The 22,306-nt window shown below is 45.5% G+C and overlaps 1 protein-coding gene across 1 annotated transcript in view; it reads right to left on the reverse strand.

The window, feature by feature from the left end:
- Window positions 1-223: 223 nt before the first annotated feature.
- EFNA2 (ephrin A2) overlaps window positions 224-22,306 on the reverse strand; it is a 367,548-nt gene continuing 345,465 nt past the window's right edge. Inside the window, exons 3-4 of the mRNA XM_087703267.1 lie at window positions 11,737-11,802; window positions 224-391 (exon numbers count right to left, since the gene is read on the reverse strand). Of these exons, the coding sequence (XP_087559393.1) occupies window positions 270-391; window positions 11,737-11,802 (188 nt within the window). The 3' untranslated portion in view covers window positions 224-269. The remainder of the gene's footprint in view (window positions 392-11,736; window positions 11,803-22,306) is intronic.

Genomic DNA, 22,306 nt, shown 5'->3' on the forward strand with positions numbered 1-22,306 from the left:
TTGGGGTGTTAAGACAGGAAACCCAGGGGTCCTTCTTCTTCGCCTGGCGTTGGCAGAGAGGCCGGAGATCAAAATCCTTGCAACACCCCCACGCCTCCCCCCCCCACATCCCAAGCGTTATCGTTTCTGATCCGGTAACAAAGACGTCCTCTTCTTCCTCTCGTTCTTTCTTCCGATCCGTTTCCTCCCCCCTTGGTTTTTTTTTTGCAGCTGCTGCTGTAATAAGAAACCCCCACCCACTTTTTCTCGTCTGCAATTCCGCCGGGGGGCTAGGAAGCGAGGATAGTCCAAAACATCGGCACCACCACGAAGAAGGCATCGGGAACGGTGAAGCTGCAGCAGGAATTATTGCTGGTGAAAATGGGCTCCGGCGATTCGTAGAGGGAATCGTCTGTGTTTGGGGGGGGGGGGGGGTGGGAGAGAAAGGAAAAAAGAAACGTTTTTTTTTGTTGTTGTTGTTCCAGAGAAACCCACTTCCTGCCAGCGTTCCAAGTAATGCACCTCTGAGACAGACAAATTCCTCCAAGAACAATTTATTGGATACATCCAATTGGCACAACTGGTAAAAGCCAACTCTGAAAGTTCCCGCGGCTTTCACCCAATTAAAACATAAAAGTTTCCCCTTTCCCCCAGGTCACTGGTCACGCTATCCAATCCTGGCTGGTTGCTTGGTTACTTCGCTCCTCCTCTGGCCAGCCACTAGTGAGAATGTCCTTGGTTCCCACAGGGAAAAACTTTTATTGTTTTCGCTACAAAATCCCATCTAGCTATTTCCCCCCTCCCTCTGTTGTGTGGCAACCCTCCAAGATGGCCTCAGCCAGGCTCACGTCAGGGTTGACACTTCCCTTTTCCATCTCTCAAAAGATCCCTGACCATCTCTGATGTCCCCCTGTTGCTCGGCGTGATGGATGGGAAGAGGGAGATGATTTTAACAAGCAACCGAGGGCAAAGAAATAAAAAACACAATGAGAAAACACAACGCAGGTCTTCCAAGCGCAGAACGATCGTCACAATTATTCATTCACATTTGACTGAATATCTGGACTTCAACTCCCATAATTCCCAAAGCCAGCACGTTTCATTACCCACCTAGGTAACATCATGACTGCCAGTGAGTATGGGGCTTGCTCCCTGTTTTACGTGTATATATAGTAGCTTGCCCTGCTGGGTTTGTGGGGGTGTGGTTTTCTCCTTGGTAATTCCTTGATTGGGGTATTGTTTTCTGCTTGATTGTTTGTCTGGTGTTAATCCCTGCTTATCTGGGTGTTGGCTGCTGGAGAGGATGTGTCTCTGGTCTGTTTTGTTTCCTTCTAAGCCTTTTTATTGTCTCTTTTGAATAGTTTGTAAATATAGCTTATCTCTGTGGGTCTATTGATGGCTGATTTGTCTGAATGCCAAGCTTTCAGGAATTCCCTAATGTCTTCGGATTTAGCTTAGCCTACTCACAGTTTCCCAGCTGAAACTATAGTTGAGTCTGCCCCCGAGATTAAAGAGTTTTCATCCTATCTTCTGACTGCTATTCGGTGTTCAGGGATGCACTCTCCACAATCAGACAGAAAGCAATACTCAAATCGCTCTCACAATCAAGCAAGAAAGCAATGCATTAATCAAGGAACCATCAAGGAAAAAAAAACCAACCTGACACTCCACAAAATGGGTAGAATAACAGAATAGGAAGGGACTTTGGAGGTCTTCTGGTCCAACCCCCTGGTTCAGGCAGGAAATCCTATACCAGTGGCGCCAACCTTTTTGGGCACCAGAGACTGGTTCTGTGGAGGGAGACCGGAGGGGGTGGGGTTTGCGTGCCATTGGTGACCTTCTGAGTGGCCTCTGACATGCAAAGTCAATGGGGGAAGCTGGTTTCGCTTAATGACCACAGGTAGTCCCCTGTTTACAACAGTTCATTTAGAGACTGTTCAAAGTTACAACAGCGCTGGGAAAAAAAGTGACTTATGATCGTTTTTCACAATGACAATCATTGCAGCATCCCCATAATCATGTGATGCTTGGCAACTGGTTCATATTTATGACCGTTGCCATGTCCCCGGGGCCCCCTTTTGCGACCTTCTGACAAGAAAAAAAATTAACGGGGAAGCCAGATTCACTTAGCAACCTTGTCACTAACTTACCGACTGTGGTGATTCACGTAACCACTGTGACAAGAAATGGGGCAAAGCTCACTTAACAAATGCCTCACTTAGCAACAGAAACCTTGGGCTCGGTTGTGGTTGTAAGTCAAGGATTACCTGTATGTGATTCACTGAACTGCTGTGATTTTTTTTAACAACCATGGCAAAAAAAAAAGGTTGTAAAATTAGGCATGACTGATTTAACAATTGTCTTGCTTACTAAAATCTGGTCCAAATTTGGTTGTAAATTAAGGACTACCTGTAGAGAGAGAGAGAGTGTGTGTGTGTGTGTGTGTGTGTAAAAGTATATCACAGAAGTGAGTGCACCCTTCATGTTTTGTAAATATTTAAGTATATCTTGCCAGGAGTTTAGACTTTAATGGCTGTGTGTTGCGTTATTTTGAGGGGACAGCACATTTACACTGTTATACAAGCTGTTTACTCACTACTTTACATTGTAGACAAGTGTCCTTTCTTCAGTGTTGTCACGTGAAAAGTTAACCTTAAATATTTTCAAAATGTGAGGTGGTGTACTCACTTCTGTGATATATATATACACACACGCGAGCGCGCGCACACACACACACCTCTTGCAAAGTGGGCAAGGAGATACCATTGGCAAGTCCCATGCAGGAGACGCTAAACAAAAGAAATTCTGACCCCCATTGTGTCCGTAAGTCGAGGACCACCTGTATGTATAGTTTCTGGACCTTAACAGGGGGGGGGGGGAATAAAATCCTGAAATTGAAACACTTAAAAATCATACTTTAGTAAGCTGGCTGCCTTCTCTATTGCCCTGCCATCTGGGACACTTTGATGCCATCCAATCGGAGCAACTCTGCTCCCGGGGGCGGGGGGGGGCTGGGGCGGGGAGAGCAGAGCCGTCCGGGGTTAAAACAGGCAGGCGAACAAGCTGCTTTTTGCCCAGATCAGAGGCTCCCCATTTCCCCCCAGACGGAGACTCCGTTTCAAAATATGCGGGTGGCAATTTTCGCAGGATGGCACCGAGCCAACTTCAAGATCTGCCAGCCAACTTGTAACAACAGGACATCTCCGGGGGACGGTGCCTGTTTAGGTTAGGTTTTGTTATGTGTGAGTGTGTGTGTGTGTCCTCCCGTTCCCCCCCACCCCCTCCGGCCTTGGCTGGCAGTCAGCACTGCCGTTCGGAAGGTCAGAGAGCAATTGTTTCATAGCGATCCAATAATCCTGTTTCCAAAAGACGCCTAATCAGCCAGCGATGCAAAAAATGTCTTCGAGGGAATCCGCTAAATTACAGCCAAAGCCGTTTTAACGCCATTCCCTCAGCTCGGCTCCTCTTAAGTTTATTACTAGATTAAGGGAGGTTTTGGCAGACTCGCAGCCTGGAGGAGAGCAGCGGGTGGGGGGGTTGGGGGGGGAAGAGAAGAGAAATGGAGCAAAAAAAATTAAATAAATTTGGAGATGCGAATCCATCTTGGCATTGGCTTCGAATTCCACCAATTCTACGGGACTAACTTTTTCTCCTTTTCGCCCGTCTGTGCTTGGGCAAGTCACTGTCGTTTCATCAGACACATTTTTTCTTTTGAAAGGTTGTCCTCCTGGTCTTCTTCTGAGGGCTGGTAGGGTTGTACTGGCCCAAGGTCACTTCCTTGGCTTTTGCACCTAAGGCAGGACTAGAACTCCCAGGCACTTGGCTTCCAGCCCTGTGGCACGACAATACCGCGGTCCACTAAAGCGCGCCCGATTAAAGCGCGTCGCTGACGTCAGCAGCAGCGCGACAACAGCGACCGCGGAGAAAAAAAGGGCGCTTTAAAAAGCGCTTTGAAAGCAAGCCGATTCACGTTAAGGTAAGGGTTAGGTTTAGGTTTAGGGTTAGGGTTAGGTTAAGCGTTAGGGTTAGGTTTAGGGTTAGGTTAAGGGTTAGGTTAAGCGTTAGGGTTAGGTTTAGGGTTAGGTTAAGGGTTAGCGTTAGGTTTAGCGTTAGGTTAAGGGTTAGGTTTAGGGTTAGGTTTAGGGTTAGGTTTAGGGTTAGGGTTAGGGTTAGGGTTAGATTTCGGGGGGTTAGGTTTAGGTTTAGGGGTTAATTTTAGCTTTAGCGCTCACAGTGTGCTTTTTTCATCGCGCTGTGATGACGTCAGGTACGCGGTTTCGTCGAGCGCGCTTTAGTCGACCGCGGTTTTGTGGTGGAACCTCTAGCCCAGGGTCTGTAGTTATTAAACCAAACTGACTCTCAGGGGTCTAGGTAGTCGTTGACTTACAACATTCATTTAGCGACCGTTCAAAGTTGCAACGGCACTTTAAAAAAGTGGCTTACGACCCTTTTTCACCTTTACAACTGGGAAAGAATCCTGGCGGCAAAGTCCAGCTTCCTCTGCAAAAACCAGCCGTTTTGATTTGAATTAATTCTACTGTCTACAACTATACAAACTATACTTCTCAGGTGCTAGACTAGACTAGGGGAGTGGAGATCCAGGTCCTATTTCCTCTTCAGCCACAGAAGCTCATTGGCTGAATTTGGGCCAAGTCCTGCCTTTCAGGCCAAGAGCCAATCCGATGTAGTGGAGATGGGGATGGGCTAGAAGGGGCAAGACCTGGGCTCTACTCTTCCTTCAGCACAGATTCTCCTGGGTGACTCTGGGCAAGTTCCTTTGTCCCAGTCAATTCACACAGACAACTTTCCTATGGCTGTTATTGTGAAGGAGAACAGATGGGGGGGGGGGGGTGTTACCTATGTCCCCTTGAAATCTGGATGGTCGGAAGGAAAAGAAAGAGAAAGAAAAGTGTGTATGTGTGTGAGAGAGAGAGAGAAAGAGAGAGAGAGAGAGAGAGAAGATAAAAAAGTAAGAAAACAAATGAGAAAGGAAGAGAAAGAAAGAAGAGAGAAAGAAAGGAAGGAAGAAGAGAAAGAAAGAAAAGAAAGAATAGACAAAGAAAGAAAGAAAAAAGAAAAAGTGAGAGAGAATGAACAAAGAAGCGAAAGAAGAGAGAAGGGAAGAAAGGAAAAGAAAGAGAAAGAAAAGAGAGAGAGAAAGAAAGGAGAAAAAGAAAGAGAAAGAAAAAGTAAGAAAAGAAACAAGAGAAAAGGAGAAAAATACGTAAGAAAGAAGAGAAAAAGAAAGAAGAGAAAAAGAGAAAGGAAGAGAGAAAGGAAGAAAAGAGACAGAAAAAAGAAGAAACAAATGAAGAGAGAAAGGAAAAGTAAGAGAAAAAAAGAAGAGAGAGAGACAGGAAAGAAAAAGAAACAAAGAACGAAGAAAAAGAAAGAAAGTGATAGTAAGAAAAGGATAGAAAGGAAAAGAAAAAAAAGAAGAGAGAGAAAGGAAGAACCAAGAAAGAAGATAAAAAGTAACAAGTGAAAGAAGTGAGAAAGGAAGGAAAAAAACAGAAAGAGAGAAAGAAGTGAAAGAAGAGAGAAAGAAGGGAAAAGAAAGGAAGGAAGGAAGGAAGGAAGAAAGAAAGAAAGAAAGAAAGAAAGAAAGAAAGAAAGAAAGAAAGAAAGAAAGAAAGAAAGAAAGAAAGAAAGAAAGAAAGAAAGAAAGAAAGAAAGAAAGAAAGAAAGAAAGAAAGAAAGAAAGAAAGAAAGAAAGAAAGAAAGAACTGCCACAGGATATTTGTCCCAACCCTTGTGTAGAGCCACTACAAATACTTCATGCTTCATGAGGAGAAAAAAAAAGAAAAACCTCAACAAAACAACCCGGGGGTTTCTTTCATATTTAAAAAAAAGTCCTTGTTTTGTTTTAAAGCCAATTAAAATCACACAGACACACAAACACCCACACAGAGAGAAATGAAACGGCACCAAAAGGGAAACGGCAATCTCTTTCCCGATTCTGTCATTTCTGACTATTTGCACACTCCCTGGGAAGAACTGTGACCAAACATTAATTACATGTTAACAGGAGAAAATTATTAATTTGTGTTTTCTTTTTTCCCCAAACAGCTGCATGATTTGATTCTTTTTAAAACACCACCTGTTCAGAAAAAGCAGAAGGTTGTTGCTGTTTGTTACATTTTAAATAAAATAATTGCCTTCCTTTCCCCCTCCTTGATCCCAACAATGAAGTCAGCGGGTATTCCAGACTGCCCCGGGTTCGCCTAAGTCCCCGTCCCCCATTTCATAGATTTGTCGTCACCCCGACATAATTTGATGGAAATCTGCATGCCACTTGAGCCAACACGGGTGCTTAGGATTTCAGCCCTTGCCAAGAAAACAAAAGGTGAAAGTTATCGGAAAGGTGTTTGTGTGTGTTTGTGCGCACGTATGCGCGCGCATGCATGCAGGCCTGCGTGTCAAAAGGCCTTCACTAATTTGATCTCAAGGGCAAAATGTGCAAGGAAGGAGCAGTGTCCATTCTGCTTGAAAACAGTGTTTTGTGTTGTTGGTAATCAGGACTGAGCACTGACTGGGAAGGGGGTACTAACTTTTTGACCCATACCACTCCCACCCTGTAGACCAGAGGTGGGGAACAATGTCCCCCTCATGACTTGTGGACTTCAATTCCCAGAATGCCATTGGCTGGCTCAGGAATTCTGGGAACTGAAGTCCACAAAAGTCATAAGAGCCATTGTTCCCCACCCCTGCAGACAAGACATGACTGATTCTTCAATGTTTTAGTAGCCAAGAATATGACACGTGTTTGTGTGTGTGTGTGTGTGTGTGTGTGTGTGTGTGTGTGTGTGTGTGTGTTTTCCAGCATAACTCATTTAACCAAACTTGGTACAGAGATGACTTACTCTCTGGAAACAAATACTGTGGGGGGTAAGACACCCCTCGGGGGTGGTGGTGTTCTGTTAAGATACAGCCTGTTGTGACTTAAAATGGCTTCTACTGTACTGCCATAAAATGGCCTCTACTGGACAACACAGTGGAGTTGCCATGGTAACAGCTTCACAGTACTCCACAAGGGGGCTCCCTCTGGTAAGGGGGAAAATCCAACATTAGAAATTACATTTGGTCTGGACATTTCCCCCCTATAATTAAACTTCCAATAGAGGGAGGCCTTGACTTATAACCATTCATTTAGCAACCTTCTAAGATACAATGGCACTGAAAAATTTGACTTATGACCTGGTCCTTGCACTCCCACAGGGATGTAATCAAAATTTGGCTGTTTGGCAACAGGCATGTATTTGTGGCGGTTGCAGAGAGCCGAGGTTATCTGATCGTCATTTGTGGCCTTCCCAGCTGGCTTCTGACAAGCAAAGTCAATGGGGGAAGCTGGATTCGCTTAAGGACCTCATGATTCACTTAACAGCTGTGACAAAAATGGCCCTGAAATTGGGTGCACCTCACCTAAGCCACCGCCTTGCTTAGCAACCATAATTATGATCTCAATGGTGGTCGTACGTTGAGGACTGCCTGTAATCTTATCCCGTGTCTGGAAAAAAAAGAATCTCTGAACCGTAGGATCACTGAAAGATGGAATCGAGGGGGAAATTGCTCTACCGAGAAGAGAGGATTTAAGATTCTCCTCTGGAGGAAACCCCTCCCTTCAGCTGCAGGCGCTGACTCCCTCTGAATGCAGATCAACTTTTCTTTTCTTGAAGAATAGCGACAGAAACTTGCCACTGGCAAGGACCATGAGGAAACCGAGAACAATGCACAACAGTCAACCAACACTGCAGAATAGCTGTTGGGGTTAACCTTTGATGCCTTGAACGGTTTCTGAATTTATTCCTCTTCTGTATGGCAGGGGAGTCCAACCTTGTTCACTTTAAGACCTGTGGACTTCATCTCCCAGAATTCCCCAGCCAGCCATGGAGAATTCTGGGAGATGACGACAACATGGCTAGCTGGGGAATTCTGGGAGATGACGTCCACGGGTCGTAAAGTGGCCATGGTTGGACGGTTCCACCACAATACCGCGAAGCCCTTATCCGCAGAGACATAAGCGTGAGTGCTAATCCGCGCCGTCCGAATCGCTAAAGCAAATGCGACCTTACCGTGCTGACATAAGGGCGAAGGGCAAAACCGCGCCTTCCGAAGCACTCAGCCTAACCTAACCCTAACCCTAACCCTAACCCTAACCCTAACCCTAAACCTAATCCTAATCCTAATCCTAACCCTTACCTTAATTTAAATCGGCTTTCTGCCGCCGCGCTGTTTTAAAGCGCCCTTCTGTCGCCGCGCTGTTGTCGCGGCGGTGATGACGTCGCGGCTTTAGCGACGCGGTTTTATCACCGCTGTTTTGACGAGCACGGTTTTGTCGTGCCACGGGGTTGGACACCCCTGTGGTTCGGGTGAGGTGATCAGGTGACCATCTCTACCTGGCTGGAGAATTCTGGGAGATGAAGTCCACATGGCTGGCTAGGGAATTCTGGGAAATGAAGTCCACATGGCTGGCTGGGGAATTTTGGGAGATGAAGTCCACAGGTCTTAAAGTGGCCAAGGTTGGACATCCCTGTAGTTCGGGTGAGGTGATCAGGTGCATCTCTGGCTGACCAGAAAGGAACTTCATGGTGACTCCAACGACCTTTCTTGGCCAACAAAGATGGAGCCCAGAGGAAGTCCTCAGTCTAAAACCCATCACATAATCTGGTAGTATTCCAAAAGTTTATGAATAGAAAAACACCCTTCCTCAGGGCTGTATATCCAAAGTTCGTATCTATAGAGGCAAATGTGTCTATCTTAGAATGTCTAATGAACAGAGAGTCAACTCTGAAGCTGACCCGACTGAGGCCATTTTGAGGCTTCACGGCTACCACATCAGGAGCTAAGGGATGGGGGAGGGGGGAGTAGAGATAGCTGGGGTTTCTAGCCAAAACAAAATACTTTCTCTTGGGAACCAAGGACATTTCAGCTGGTGCATTTCAGCATATGCCAATATGGCATATCCAGTAAAGCTATTATTTTGAGGAATCTACCTGCCTCGGAGTTTTGCCTGCTGTGGGTATGTTACTTGGAACCCTGACACAGAGATGATTCTGTCCCCTTGTTACCCAGCTAATGCCTCTTGGTGAAACCCTGTGGTTACCACCGTTAATGTTGTTGGTGGGCTGCAATGACCCACCGGAGCTATTCGTTGCTGAGAGAATCTGCCAAAATCATGGTGGCAGCTTCACTAGATCCATTTGCTGATGGTGGACCATGGATCTTGCTTCCCTCATTTTCCTGGCTTGGGGGCGAAAGAGAGATGCTTTGAGTTTCATCTTTGATGACCAAGAATTCAGACAATCTTACTCCTAGCTTAGTGGGTGCAGTGAAGCTGGGAATTCAGGTAGTCCTGGATTTATGGCCCCAATGTTTCTGTTGCTAAGCAAGGCAGTTGTTAGTGTGTTGCACTCCCATTCTGTCATGGTTGTTAAGTAAATCACTACAGTCATTAAGCCAAATTTCTGCTGCTAAGCAAGGCAGTTGTTTGTGAGTTGTACCCCCATTTTGCGACCTTTTGGGAATGGCTGTTCAGCGAACCACTACTGTTGTTAAGTGAATCGGGCAATTCTTAAGCGAATCAGCCATCCTCCATTGATTTCTCTTGTCAGAAGCTCCCTAGGAAGTTTGCAAATGAAAATCCTAGGGCCCAGGAACGCTGCAACTGTTGTAGATAACATGCCAAGCACCTGAGGTTTGATCACGTGATGTGGGGATGCGGCCACAGTCGTAAGAGTGAGAACTAGTCACAAGTCACTTTTCTCAGTGCGTTTGTAAATTTAAACGGTCGTTAAACGGTCTTAAGTCACAGACTATCTGTACAGCATCCATAGCCACCCAAACACCCAGTCTCTGGAAAACTGTTAGTATTTTTCGGAGTATAAGACGCACTGGAGTATAAGATGCACCATGATTTTGAAGAGGTAATTTAAAAAAAAATTTTTTTTGCACTCTGCAGGCCTCATTTTTTGCCAAAAAAAAGGGGCGGGAGGACATGCAGCTTTGGGAGGCTTGTAGAGTGCTCCTGGGAGCTGGGGGGGAAACAAAAATAAGCAAAACTGGCCCATTTTTTGCTTCTTTCTGCCCTCCCCAGCCCCCAGGAGCACTTTGCAGGCCTCCCCAACCCATGTCCATTTTTGCAAAGGGGGTGGGGTTTCAATAGGCCAAAAATGCTGCATTCAGTGTATAAGGCGCACCCAGATTTTCACCCTCTTTTTTCAGGGGGGAAAAGTGCATCTTATACTCTGAAACATACGGTAGTGCACCAATTCAAATTCAAATTAGAATTATTTCTATTTTTTTTCTTCCTAAAAGCTGAATTCCTGTGAGATCATCAAATCTCACACAAGTGTGGGTATCACCTGAGTTCTGTGTAGCAACGTTGAAATCCTATGAATTTTTAGTCTTTCTATACAGGTAGCCTTCAACTTGGGACCAGAAGTTTTGTCATTAAGCAGTGTGGTCATTAAGTGTTGTCACATGACCGCGCCCCAATTTATGGCTTTTCTCCTGCCATGGTCATTAAGCCAATCTGGTTTCCCTAAGTAACTTTGTTTCTCAGAAGCTGGCTGGGAAGATCTCAAATGGTGATTAAAAGGGTAGATCGCTTTTTTCAGCAGCGACATAACTTGAAACCGTCACTAAATGAATGGTCATAATGCCCTGATCAGAACAGATAGTCCTCAACTTAGGTAAAGGTTCCCCTCGCATATATGTGCTAGTTGTTCCCAACTCTAGGGAGTGGTGCTCATCTCCGTTTCTAAGCCGAAGAGCCAGCGCTGTCCGAAGACATCTCCGTGGTCATGTGGCCGGCATGACTCAACGCCGGAGACGCACGGAACGCTGTTACCATCCCATCAAAGGTGGTTCCTAGTTTTCTACTTGCATTTTTTACGTGCTTTCGAACTGCTAGGTTGGCAGAAGCTGGGACAACAAACAGGAGCTCACTCCGTTACGTGGCACTAGGGATTTGAATTGCCGAACTGCCGACCTTTCTGATCGACAAGCTCAGCGTCTCAGCTACTGAGCCACCAGGTCGATTTAAGTGACCAAGTTACAACGGCACTGAAAAAAAAGTGGCTTATGGCCGTTTTTCACATTTACGACTTTTGAAGCATCCCAGCAGTCATGTGATCCAAACTCAGATGCTTGGCAATTGATTCATATTTATGACGGTTGCAGTGTGTTGGGATCCCCTTTTGCGACCTTCTGACAAGCAAAGTCAACGGGGGAGATTCACTTAACAACCGTGTTACTCATTTAACCACTGCGGTTAACAACTATGGTGAGAAAGGGTCAAAATTCACTTCACAACTCTCTCGCTTAGCCACAGATATGTTGGGCTCTATTGGGGTCGTAAGTCGAGGACTACCTGTAATGCTGATACAACAGAGATCCAATTGCAACATTGCCTTAAAAAAATTTTTTTAACCCATTTTTCAAAGCACTCGTCTTTTCAGCAAGACTGCATTTTCCCCATTTGTAAGTAAATCTGGACTTCAGAATGTATCTAGAGGGAAAATAAAGGACATTTGTTTTTCAAACATGAATTTCTATTTACCCGTAAACCACGTCCTTTCAAAAGATGGCTTTTGATATTTCTAAGCTGAGTGGTGCAGCAGAAGACTGGAGGTGGGGGGGAATAAGGCTTGGTAATTGATGTGCAGTCTGATTCATGCATTACTCCAAGTGGGTTCAAAATAGAAAAATAATAATAATTCACATTTCCTATGCCTTCCTTCGTCTCATCTTACTTACTTGTTGGCCGAACGTAAACCTTCAACTTTAAGCAGGGTTTGTCAACCAGATTAGGTGGAGTGGCCGCTGAAAGAAAGCAGAAGAGAAAAAGAGGGGATATGGCGTTAGAGGAAAACCTGCCAATCAAAGAGGGATTTGGGGTTTTTTTTTGTATCTTTCAGGTAACATGCAAAGAAAGCTAGTTCTAAAAAAAATTCAAGTGCTCCAGCGATTTGCATTTCTTTCTTTCCTCCCTCCCTCTTCTGTTTCACTTTCTTTCCTTTCCTTGCTTCCTTTCTTGTTCCTTCCTTCCTTTTTTTAAAAACAAGAAAATTCTATTCGTAAACATTTTTGAATACAGTGTATTGTCGGGGTGTACCATTTACCAAAAAGAAAGACCAGTGGAAAAAATAATAAATATTCACACACAAACTAATAATAGTAATGATAATAATAATAATATAATAACACATGTACTAATGACAATAATAATACTATAACCAAGTAGTTTTAACTAACTAAATTTCTTGTAATATTCATATTTCTGTATTCATATTTCTGAAACCAGAAATATTTCTGTTGGACATAATGCCGGAGGGTTATGATAAAGGGACCACATATTTAGTTTTACATATACTAAGAGCAGCAAGGATTATATTTGCAAAATACTGGAAAAATGAGAACACCCCACCGGACGAAGATGTAATTCAAAATATTTTAGACTGTGCTGAAACGGCCAGACTAACTTTTTTGTTCCTTCCTTCCTTCCTCCCTCCCTCTTTCCTCTCCTTCCTTCTTCCCTCCCCTCCTCACTTTCTCTCCCTCCCTCCCTCCCTTTTTCTTTCCTTTCCTCTTCCTCCCTCCCTCCTTTCTTTCCTTCTTCCTCCCTCTCCTTTCTTCCTCTTCTGTTTAACTTTCTTTTCTTTCCTTCCTTTTTTGTTCCTTCCTTCCTCTCCTTTCCCTCCCCCTCTCTCTCACTCCCTTTTTCTTTTCTTCCCTCCTTGTTCCTCCCTCCCTCTCCCTCTCTCCCTCCTTTCCCTCTCCCTCCCTTCCTCTTCTGTTTAACTTTCCTTCCTTCCTTCCCTTCCTGTTTTGTTCCTTCCTTCCATCTCTTTTCCTTCCTTCCTCCCCATTCCCCTTCCTTTCTTCATCCCCTCTTCCTCTCCCTCCCTCCTTTCTTTCCCTCTCCCTTCCTTCCTCTCTCCCCCCTCCCCTCCTTTTTTCCTTTCCAAATTTGTACAGAGCAAAAAGTCACGCACAATTTTGCTCTTCGCCTTTCCAGCAACTCTGCATTGTTCCCCATTTATAAGCAAATCTGTATGGTCCCCTCCGCATTCAGAGCGGATGCCCCCACCCCTCCCCGGGGCATGGTTGCTGTTTTACCAGCGCAACAGAGCCCCAAATTCGCACCCACCGCCGCGGCCATAAAACCGCCTCCTGGATGCTGAGAATCGTTGCCCTGATGGCTGAAGGGGCACTGTTATCTTCAATGGCTCGCCCTCCGCCATCAACCATTCCACACCAATTGCTATTTGACCCACAAATGTTTCCCGGGCCGTGCTAAGCAGCTTAAAGCTCTCTTAGGTATTCCTGGTTCCTTTTAGTGCACGATAGGCTCCGCTTCTAAAGCCGTGTCTTTGATCAACTACCAAAACCAATGTCAAAAGTTGTCTGACCCCCAGGCAGGGATACTTAACCAGGACCCAGCTCTTTAGATGTGTTTGGATTTCCACACCACCCCCCTCAAATAAAAAAAACCTGCCAAGCCAGATGACACGCTTTGGAAGGCTTCCTTCAGCCCAGGCCGGCTGTTGTGAGATCTGTGTGTTGAACGAGAGGCGAAGGGGCTTGTGGCAGGAGAGTAAAAATTGGTAATTAAAACCACGGGGACGAGGCACAGGGGGGTGCCCAGTGGGAATATTCCCAGCCATGAAATTGGTTGGATTAGGATGGATGGGCCAGCGGAGAGAGAGAAAAAGAGAGTTAAAAGGAAGAAGAAGAAAAAAAAAAACCCACACGCCTTATTTTGGTGGAGCAAAAAAGCAAAGATTTGCCAAGGCGGATTTTTCGCCTGTTCTAAAACGGATTCGATTTGACAGCCCAATTCCAAAGAAATCCAGGGAACATCCTGTTTGAAGAAAGCTAGGAGTTTCCTCTCTATGCAAGGGTCATCGAAAATGAATGTTCGAACCACGCTGGAACACTGATTTATATTAATGTTCCTCCAGGGGACTATAGATCTAAGCTTGGTCACCCGGCCTGCCTCTTTTTCTCCCCGGCTTGTTTTCCTAGTTAGGCAGAGCAAGAAACCGGCCACTTGGAAAACAGGAAATAAAAAATAAAAAAAAGCAAATTGGGTCAGATCAGCAATTCTACTCCCCCCCCCCGCCCGCCACAAAAAGCATTGTCAGTGTTGGTGAATTCAGAATTTAGGCTTTTTTTCCTCCACGCCCCACTTCTATTTTAAATCTGCTTTTCATCATTTGGAGGTGAGATATAGTAGATAGATAGATAGATAGATAGATAGATAGATAGATAGATAGATAGATAGATAGATAGATAGATAGATAGATAGATAGATAGATAGATAGATAGATGATAGACAGACAGACAGACAAAAGAGAAATGACAGAAAGATAGATAGATAGATAGATAGATAGATAGATAGATAGATAGATAGATAGATAATTAGATAGATAGATAGATAGATAGATAGATAGATAGAAAGAAAGAAAGAAAGAAAGAAAGAAAGAAAGAAAGAAAGAAAGAAAGAATGAATAGTAGAATAGAATTCTTTATTGGCCAAATGTGATTGGACACACAAAGAATTTGTCTTTGGCGCATAAGCTCTTAGTGTACATAAGCAGAATAAAATACATTCATCAAGAATAAAAAGATACAAAACTTAGTAATAGTCAAGGTTACTAATCAGCTATCAAATCATGCTAGGAAACAAATAAAAACAATATAAATTGAAAGGTACAGGCAACATGGTTATAGTCATAAGTGGGCAGAGATAGATACTAGGAAGGAAGGGAAGAATAATAGCAATACAGTCTTACTAAATTATTGACAGTGTTGTGGGAATTAGATAGATAGATAGATAGATAGATAGATAGATAGATAGATAGATAGATAGATAGATAGATGGATGATAGATAGATGGATGATAGATAGATAGATAGATAGATAGATAGATAGATAGATAGATAGATAGATAGATAGATAGATAGATAGATATGGATTTTTGGGGGTAGGATGGAGGCAGATTTTTAAAGGGACGGTCTCTTTCATAACTGCCCTGGACAGTAGGTTTTTTTTATTTATAAAAATGCTCTTTTTAAGCCTAATAATATATAAACGAAGTGACAAATGGAGGCCGTAGGATTCCCTAAACTCCTGCTTCCTTCTAAAGCAAACAGAATAAAGAAGCCGTTGGCAGAAACAGACTTGTCTTTCGACAGACATAATCAAAATGCAAAACCAGATAATCTTATCCTGGCCACGAATTCCAGATGAGAATGAATTTAACCTTATGTGTATTTGTACTCCTTAACGGAGGGTTTTTATTTCGCCGGTTTGGGTTAGCCGCACATACCAGCTTCCCCGGGGAGTGGTGGTGGGGGCGGTGGGGAGGGGACACGACACCCTCAAGTGATCCGGATACTTAACACGGACAACTCATACAACATGGAGAAAAGAAGCATCAAAGTTTACCAATGATTTTGGCTGGACGTCAGGAAACAATCCTAACAATAAAATAACATTTATGGTTAGGATCAGATTGCTTCAATAGGTAGAGGACACTCCATTGCTGCTGTAGGGGTTAACTCAGGTGGGAATGTGGGGGTAACAGATCCCCTACTTAGTGAAGAGGGGTTCTGAGTTCTAGCTCTACCTTACGCACAAAAGTTGGCTGCGTGACTCTGGACCAATCACCAGGAGACGGTGAGTTCTAATCCCGCCCTAGGCACGAAAGCTGTCTGCATGACTTTGGGCCAGTTTCTCTCTTATAGCCCAACCCACCTCACATGATTGTTGCTATGGGGAAAACAGGAGTAAGAAATATTAGGCATGGTTCGCTGCCTTGAGTTAGTATATAGAATAATAGACTTGGAAGGGACCTTGAAGGTCTTCTAGTCCAACCCCCTGCTCAGGCCGGAAACCCTACACCACTTCAGACAAATGGCTGTCCAATCTCTTCTTAAAGACATCCAGTGTTGGAGCAGCCACAACTTCTGGAGGCAAGTTGTTCCGCTGATTAATTGTTCTCACTGTCAGGAAATTTCTTCTTAGTTTTGGGGTGCTTCTCTCCTGGATTAGTTTCCACCCATTGCTTCTTGTTCTACCCTCAGGTGCTTTGGAGAATAGCTTGACTCCCTCTTCTTTGTGGCAACCCCTGAGATATTGGAAGACTGTTATCATGTCTCCCCTGGTCCTTCTTTTCATTCAACTAGACATACCCAGTTCCTGCAACCGTTCATTTGTTTTAGCCGCCAGTCCCCTAATCCACTTTGTTGCTCTTCTCTACGCTCTTTCTAGAGCAGTGTTTTTCAACCTTGGCAACTTGAAGATGTCCGGACTTCAACTCCCAGAATTCCCCAGCCAGCATTGGCTGAGCAATTCTGGGAGTTGAAGTCCAGACATCTTCAAGTTACCAAGGTTGAAAAACACTGTTCTAGAGTCTCCATGTCTTTTTTACATCGTGGTGACCAAAACTGAATGCAGCGTTCCAAGTGTGGCCTTACCAAGGCCTTATAAAGTGGTATTAACACTTCACATGATCTTGATTCTATCCCTCTGTTTATACAGCCTAGAACTGTGTTGGCTTTTTCTGCAGCTGATTGGCTCAAAGTCACCTAGCCAGCTTTCATGCCTAAGGCGGAACTAGAACTCACCGTCTCCTGGTGATTGGCTCAAAGTCACCTAGCCAGCTTTCATGCCTAAGGCGGAACTAGAACTCACCGTCTCCTGTTGATTGGCTCAAAGTCACCTAGCCAGCTTTCATGCCTAAGGCGGAACTAGAACTCACCGTCTCCTGGTGATTGGCTCAAAGTCACCTAGCCAGCTTTCATGCCTAAGGTGGAACTAGAACTCACCGTCTCCCTGTGATTGGCTCAAAGTCACCTAGCCAGCTTTCATGACTAAGGTGGTACTAGAACTCACCATCTCCCTGTGATTGGCTCAAAGTCACCTAGCCAGCTTTCATGTCTAAGGTGGTACTAGAACTCACCATCTCCCTGTGATTGGCTCAAAGTCACCTAGCCAGCTTTCATGCCTAAGGCGGAACTAGAACTCACCGTCTCCTGGTGATTGGCTCAAAGTCACCTAGCCAGCTTTCATGCCTAAGGTGGAACTAGAACTCACCGTCTCCTGGTGATTGGCTCAAAGTCACCTAGCCAGCTTTCATGCCTAAGGTGGAACTAGAACTCACCGTCTCCTGGTGATTGGCTCAAAGTCACCTAGCCAGCTTTCATGCCTAAGGCGGAACTAGAACTCACCGTCTCCTGTTGATTGGCTCAAAGTCACCTAGCCAGCTTTCATGCCTAAGGCGGAACTAGAACTCACCGTCTCCCTGTGATTGGCTCAAAGTCACCTAGCCAGCTTTCATGCCTAAGGTGGAACTAGAACTCACCGTCTCCCTGTGATTGGCTCAAAGTCACCTAGCCAGCTTTCATGACTAAGGTGGTACTAGAACTCACCGTCTCCCTGTGATTGGCTCAAAGTCACCTAGCCAGCTTTCATGTCTAAGGTGGTACTAGAACTCACCATCTCCCTGTGATTGGCTCAAAGTCACCTAGCCAGCTTTCATGCCTAAGGCGGAACTAGAACTCACCGTCTCCTGGTGATTGGCTCAAAGTCACCTAGCCAGCTTTCATGCCTAAGGTGGAACTAGAACTCACCGTCTCCTGGTGATTGGCTCAAAGTCACCTAGCCAGCTTTCATGACTAAGGTGGTACTAGAACTCACAGGCTCCTGGTTTCTAGGCCCACCCCTGAACTAGTACACCAAAGTAGCTCACTGCTGTTGTGTGGATGCAGCTAAGACGTTGTCCTGGGCTTAGCAGCTTCAGCAAAGTCCCCTCAATTGAGCGCAATGGTTCGAGTGCAGTACTGCAGGCTACTTCTGCTGACTGCCAGGTGCCAGCAGTTTAGCAGATCGAATCTCACCAGGCTCAAGGTTGACTCAGCCTTCCATCCTTCTGAGATGGGTAAAATGGGGAGCCAGATTGTTGGGGGCAAGAGGCTGACTCTGGGAACAGCTTAGAGAGGGCTGTAACAAGCACTATGGAGCGGTATGTAAGTGCTATTGCTATTGACTTCAAGGCTGGGCTCTGGCATTCTTCAGAATTGTCCTCATTTGGGTGGCTTGTTTAAAAAAAAAATGCCCCAGCCGGGAGAGAAAGTGGGGTCCCAGCAGGCAAACAGACAGGCTGAGAAAACCCAGGGCCGAGGAGGTCCTTCAACACCCACCCCCCCCAATTACAATCCGAAGAGACCGCCAGCAGCTGTTCCCAGAGCTATTTCAATCTTAGTCTCAGCGGCTTGCTGAGATATTGACACCAGCCACGGGGGGGGCCTTTCTCTTGAGATCCCCTCCCTCCCCATCGCTTTCCCATCCAGCCCTCCCTCCGAGCAAGAAGAGCGCCATTGTCCGCGGACAATCCGCGGCTGACGTCACCTTTCTGAATGGGACCAAAGAGGGGCGCCAACAATGGGAGCCATTGAAAAAAAGAGAGAGAGAGAACGCGAAAGGCCTCATTTGCGTAGCCACACCCCTTCATTTGCATATCCCGCCACCCAGGGTTTCTTTCCCAGAGGGAAAAAAAAACCAACAACGCCGGGCTCATGAATGGAGGCTTGGGAGAAAGTGCGAGGGCATCGGGCAACGTGGGAATCGTGCAACGTGGGGTGTTCCCTCTGTGTGTATTTGTGTGTTTTTTCCTCTCTCTCTGGGAGTGTAGATTGCCGAGCCCGTTTTCCTTTTCCAGGCTCCCACCTTCCTTCCCAGGCTTCACCTAAGAGTTTTATTAGTTATTTTTGGAGGGGGGGGAAGTGTGTGCGTCTCTGCCCCAAAAGTTTTTCTTTTGTCTGAACTTTTTCCCCTTTGTTTTATTTCTGGAGGCTTCGCTCTCCTTTTGGGGGGGGGATATATAAAAATTTGACAACCGAAGCTTGGAGATCCGGCGGGACACCTGTGTGAAAAACAGCCTCGGTCGGTGGTTTTGGGTTATATGGTGGGGGTTTCACTCCCCCCCCCCCCACGCCCCGACCTACTTATTTTTTCCCTTTTACGGTTTTCTTTTTCCTTTTTAAATTGGAAGCCACCCGGGTTAATCTGGAAGCGGGAAGTCTCTAAATATGTACCGGAATACCTACGCGAGTGTGCGTTTGTGTGTGCAGTGACAACCTGTAATAAAATGGTGGAGTGTGCAATTTTCTCCTCCACTCGATTTCCCTTTAGTTTTGTTTTTCCTTTTCCCCACCTCAGCCTCAAATCAATATTCATGACCTCCTGCTTGCATATTCTCGTTCCCAAAGTTTGCTCTCTTTCTTCCTCTTTTTCTTTCTTCCCCCCTCTCTTCTTTCTTTCATCTTTCTTTCTCCTTCCATCTCCCTTTTTTCCACTCTTCCTTTTTCTTTCATCTTTCTATCTTCATCTCCTTTTTCCATTCTTTCTTTCTATCTTTTTCTTTTTCTCCCTCCATCTCCCTTTTCTCCATCTTTTCTTTCTCTTTCTTCTCTCTTCCTCCCTCTTTCTTTCCTTCCTTTCTTCTTTCCCTCCATCCCTCCTTCATCCCTACCTCCCTCTCCCATTTCTTTCCCTCCTTCCTTCATCCCTCCCTCTCCTCTTTTTTTCTTTCTCCCTCTCTTTCCTTCTTTCTTCTTTCCCTACCCTCCTTCCTTCATCCCTCTCTCGCCTCTTTCTTTCTTTTTCTTTTCTTATTTTTTTCTACTTTTGCACAATGTGCAGTTATTCCCAACCCTAGGGATACTTATAAAATGTCTCCTTACTGTACACAGATACTTATTAAATTAAATTATCATAAAGATTACCCTATTATAAATTTATTTTAATTATCTAAAATTATTATTAAGGACCTTTATAGAGCATTTCCCCGTTGTACAGTGATGGTGCTATTTTGTTGTCTCCTGCTAAATAAAACCCTTTAAAGCTTTAAGCAAAGTCTTAGCTTTTCTAGAACTGATGATGTTGCCTATTTTGGTAATGAAACGTCTGCAAAGATCCCACTGAAGTCAGAGAGCACCAAGCATCCCAGTCTTAGCTTTACCATATCCTCCAGCTCAGATGTGCCATTGCTTGGTATATAGCCATGATAGCGAACCTACGGCACACGTGCCAGAGGTGGCATGCAGAACCATCTCTATGGGTGTGTGCCCTGTCGCCAGCTGCTCTTCTACTTTCCCGCGTGCCGGAAGCTGTTCTTTGCAGGTGCTGGAAAATGGCCTGAAAAATGCCCCCAAAACAGGCATGCACGCACCGGCCAGTTGATCTTCATGTTTCCAGTGCCCTGGCGCATGCGAAGACCTGCTGGCGGGCGCACAAGTGTGTGTCAAACACCTGAAGACAAGCTGGCTGGCGCGCATACGCGCACCGGCCATCTAGTCTTGGGGGTTCCACCACAAATCCGCAAAGCCCTTATCCACAGAGACATAAGCGCGAAGACTAATTCGCGCCGTTCGAAGCGCTAAGGAAAAACGCGACCCTACCGCGATGACATAATCGCGGAGGGCAAATCCGCGCATTCCCAAGCACTCAGTACCCTAAACCTAACCCTAACCCTAACCCTAACACAAACCCTAAAACAAACCCCTAAACCTAATCCTAACCCTTACCTTAATTGAAATTGGCTTTCTGCCGCGGCGCCGTTTTAAAGCACCCTTCTGTTGCCGCGCTGTTGTCGCGGCGGTGATGACGCGCGGTGATGACGTCGCGACTTTAGCGACGTGATTTTATCACCGCTATTTTGACGAGCGTGGTTTTGTCGTGCCACGAGTCGGGTGCCTGGCACTCCAGCTCGCACGCATGCATATGCGTTCGGTTTGGTCATTCGGTGCTGAAAAGATTCACCATCATTGGTATATAGTAACCAGACCTTATAACCATAGTTTGTTTGGGGCTTATATCCTGATTTCCCTACAACCCTCTGCACTTTTAATTAGACTTTTTCAATTTAGCAGAGCATTGAGGTATATTCTTAGATTCTAACATACCTATGGAATTGATTTAATTGTAGGTGATTTTTTTCCTTTTTTTTCTTTCTCTCTCTCTTTTTTTTAACCAGGGAGCTATAGGAAACAGCGGAAAGGGTTTAAAAAAAAAAAGTCTGCATGAAATTTTATAACATTACCTGAAGTCAATGGAGAGATCTCATAAAGAAATAAAGAACCTCTACAGAAGGGAGTGATGGGAGGGAGAGGAAAGAAGGAAATGAAGGAAGAGTGAAAGAGAGAGAGGCGGATGAAGGGAAGAAAAAGGAAGGGAAAGGATCAACTCTCAATAGCGAGGAGATTTTTAATAGAATCATAAGGCTGGAAAGCACCTTAGAGGTCCTCTAGTCCAACCCTCTTTCCAAGGCAGGAAACCTTACTGCACCCCAGACAAGTGGCTATTAAATGGCTTCAGTGTTTCTCAACCTTGGCGACTTTAAGTCCTTTGGACTTCAACTCCCAGAATTCCTCAGCCAGCTGTGCTGGCTGAGGAATTCTGGGAGTTGAAGTCCAAAGGACTTAAAGTCGCCAAGGTTGAGAAACACTGGCTTATATGCTGGGATGTCTTCACTCCTCTCAGCTAAATTGAAGGTGCCATCAATCCCAGCCCTGCCCATCCATTCCTCTGCAAATGTAAGGAGGAGTCCCTCCCTCCAATCAAAGTCCACGTATCTTCAGGGATTCTTCCAAACCAGGACGGGGGGGAGAGGGGGGATTATACCAACTGGTGAGACTCCCAATTCTTAATGGGCTGAACCACAAGCAGAGTCCTTCATCCCTGCCTGCTTTCTGCCACCTCTTTCTCTCTCTCTCTGCCCAACCCAACCCCTTAACTTTTTAACCTCCCCCTCACTCCTCTTCATACCCCCTCCCTCCTCTCCTAGACCAGGGGTCCCCAACCTTTTGGATCTCAGGGACCACTACATTCATAATTTGAAATCCAATGGACCACTAATATGATAATATGATCTGTCTAAGGTGGTCATGTGACTGGGAGGGTGTGGCCAACTGGATGTCACTCACATCGAGGGGTGCCTCGCCGGCATCTACTCACCACACCCCTCCCAGCCACTCTTCACCGCCCGCCCAGAATTCTTAGGGCCCAACAGGAAGCAGTTGCTGGAGCTAAGCAGCCACCACTAGAAAGTTGGCAAAACAGCTGGCTCAGTTCAAATTGGATCTGACCGAGAAGGAGGCTCAGCAGAATCACCTCACTGAGGACTAGGAGCGTAGGCTTTCCAAGTGGAGGGAAGACCTGCGGGAGTGCAAAGCCAGGTACTGGTGCCTGGAGGCTCAGTGGGCTGAGATGGTCAGCCAGTTCCAGGCCATGATGCAGTCCCACTGGAACAAGGCCCTCC

This window comes from Thamnophis sirtalis, unplaced genomic scaffold (genome assembly GCF_051295495.1).
Source record: "Thamnophis sirtalis isolate CommonGarterSnake01/CBP01778 unplaced genomic scaffold, rThaSir2_p1.2 scaffold_1, whole genome shotgun sequence".
Lineage (NCBI taxonomy): Eukaryota > Metazoa > Chordata > Lepidosauria > Squamata > Natricidae > Thamnophis > Thamnophis sirtalis.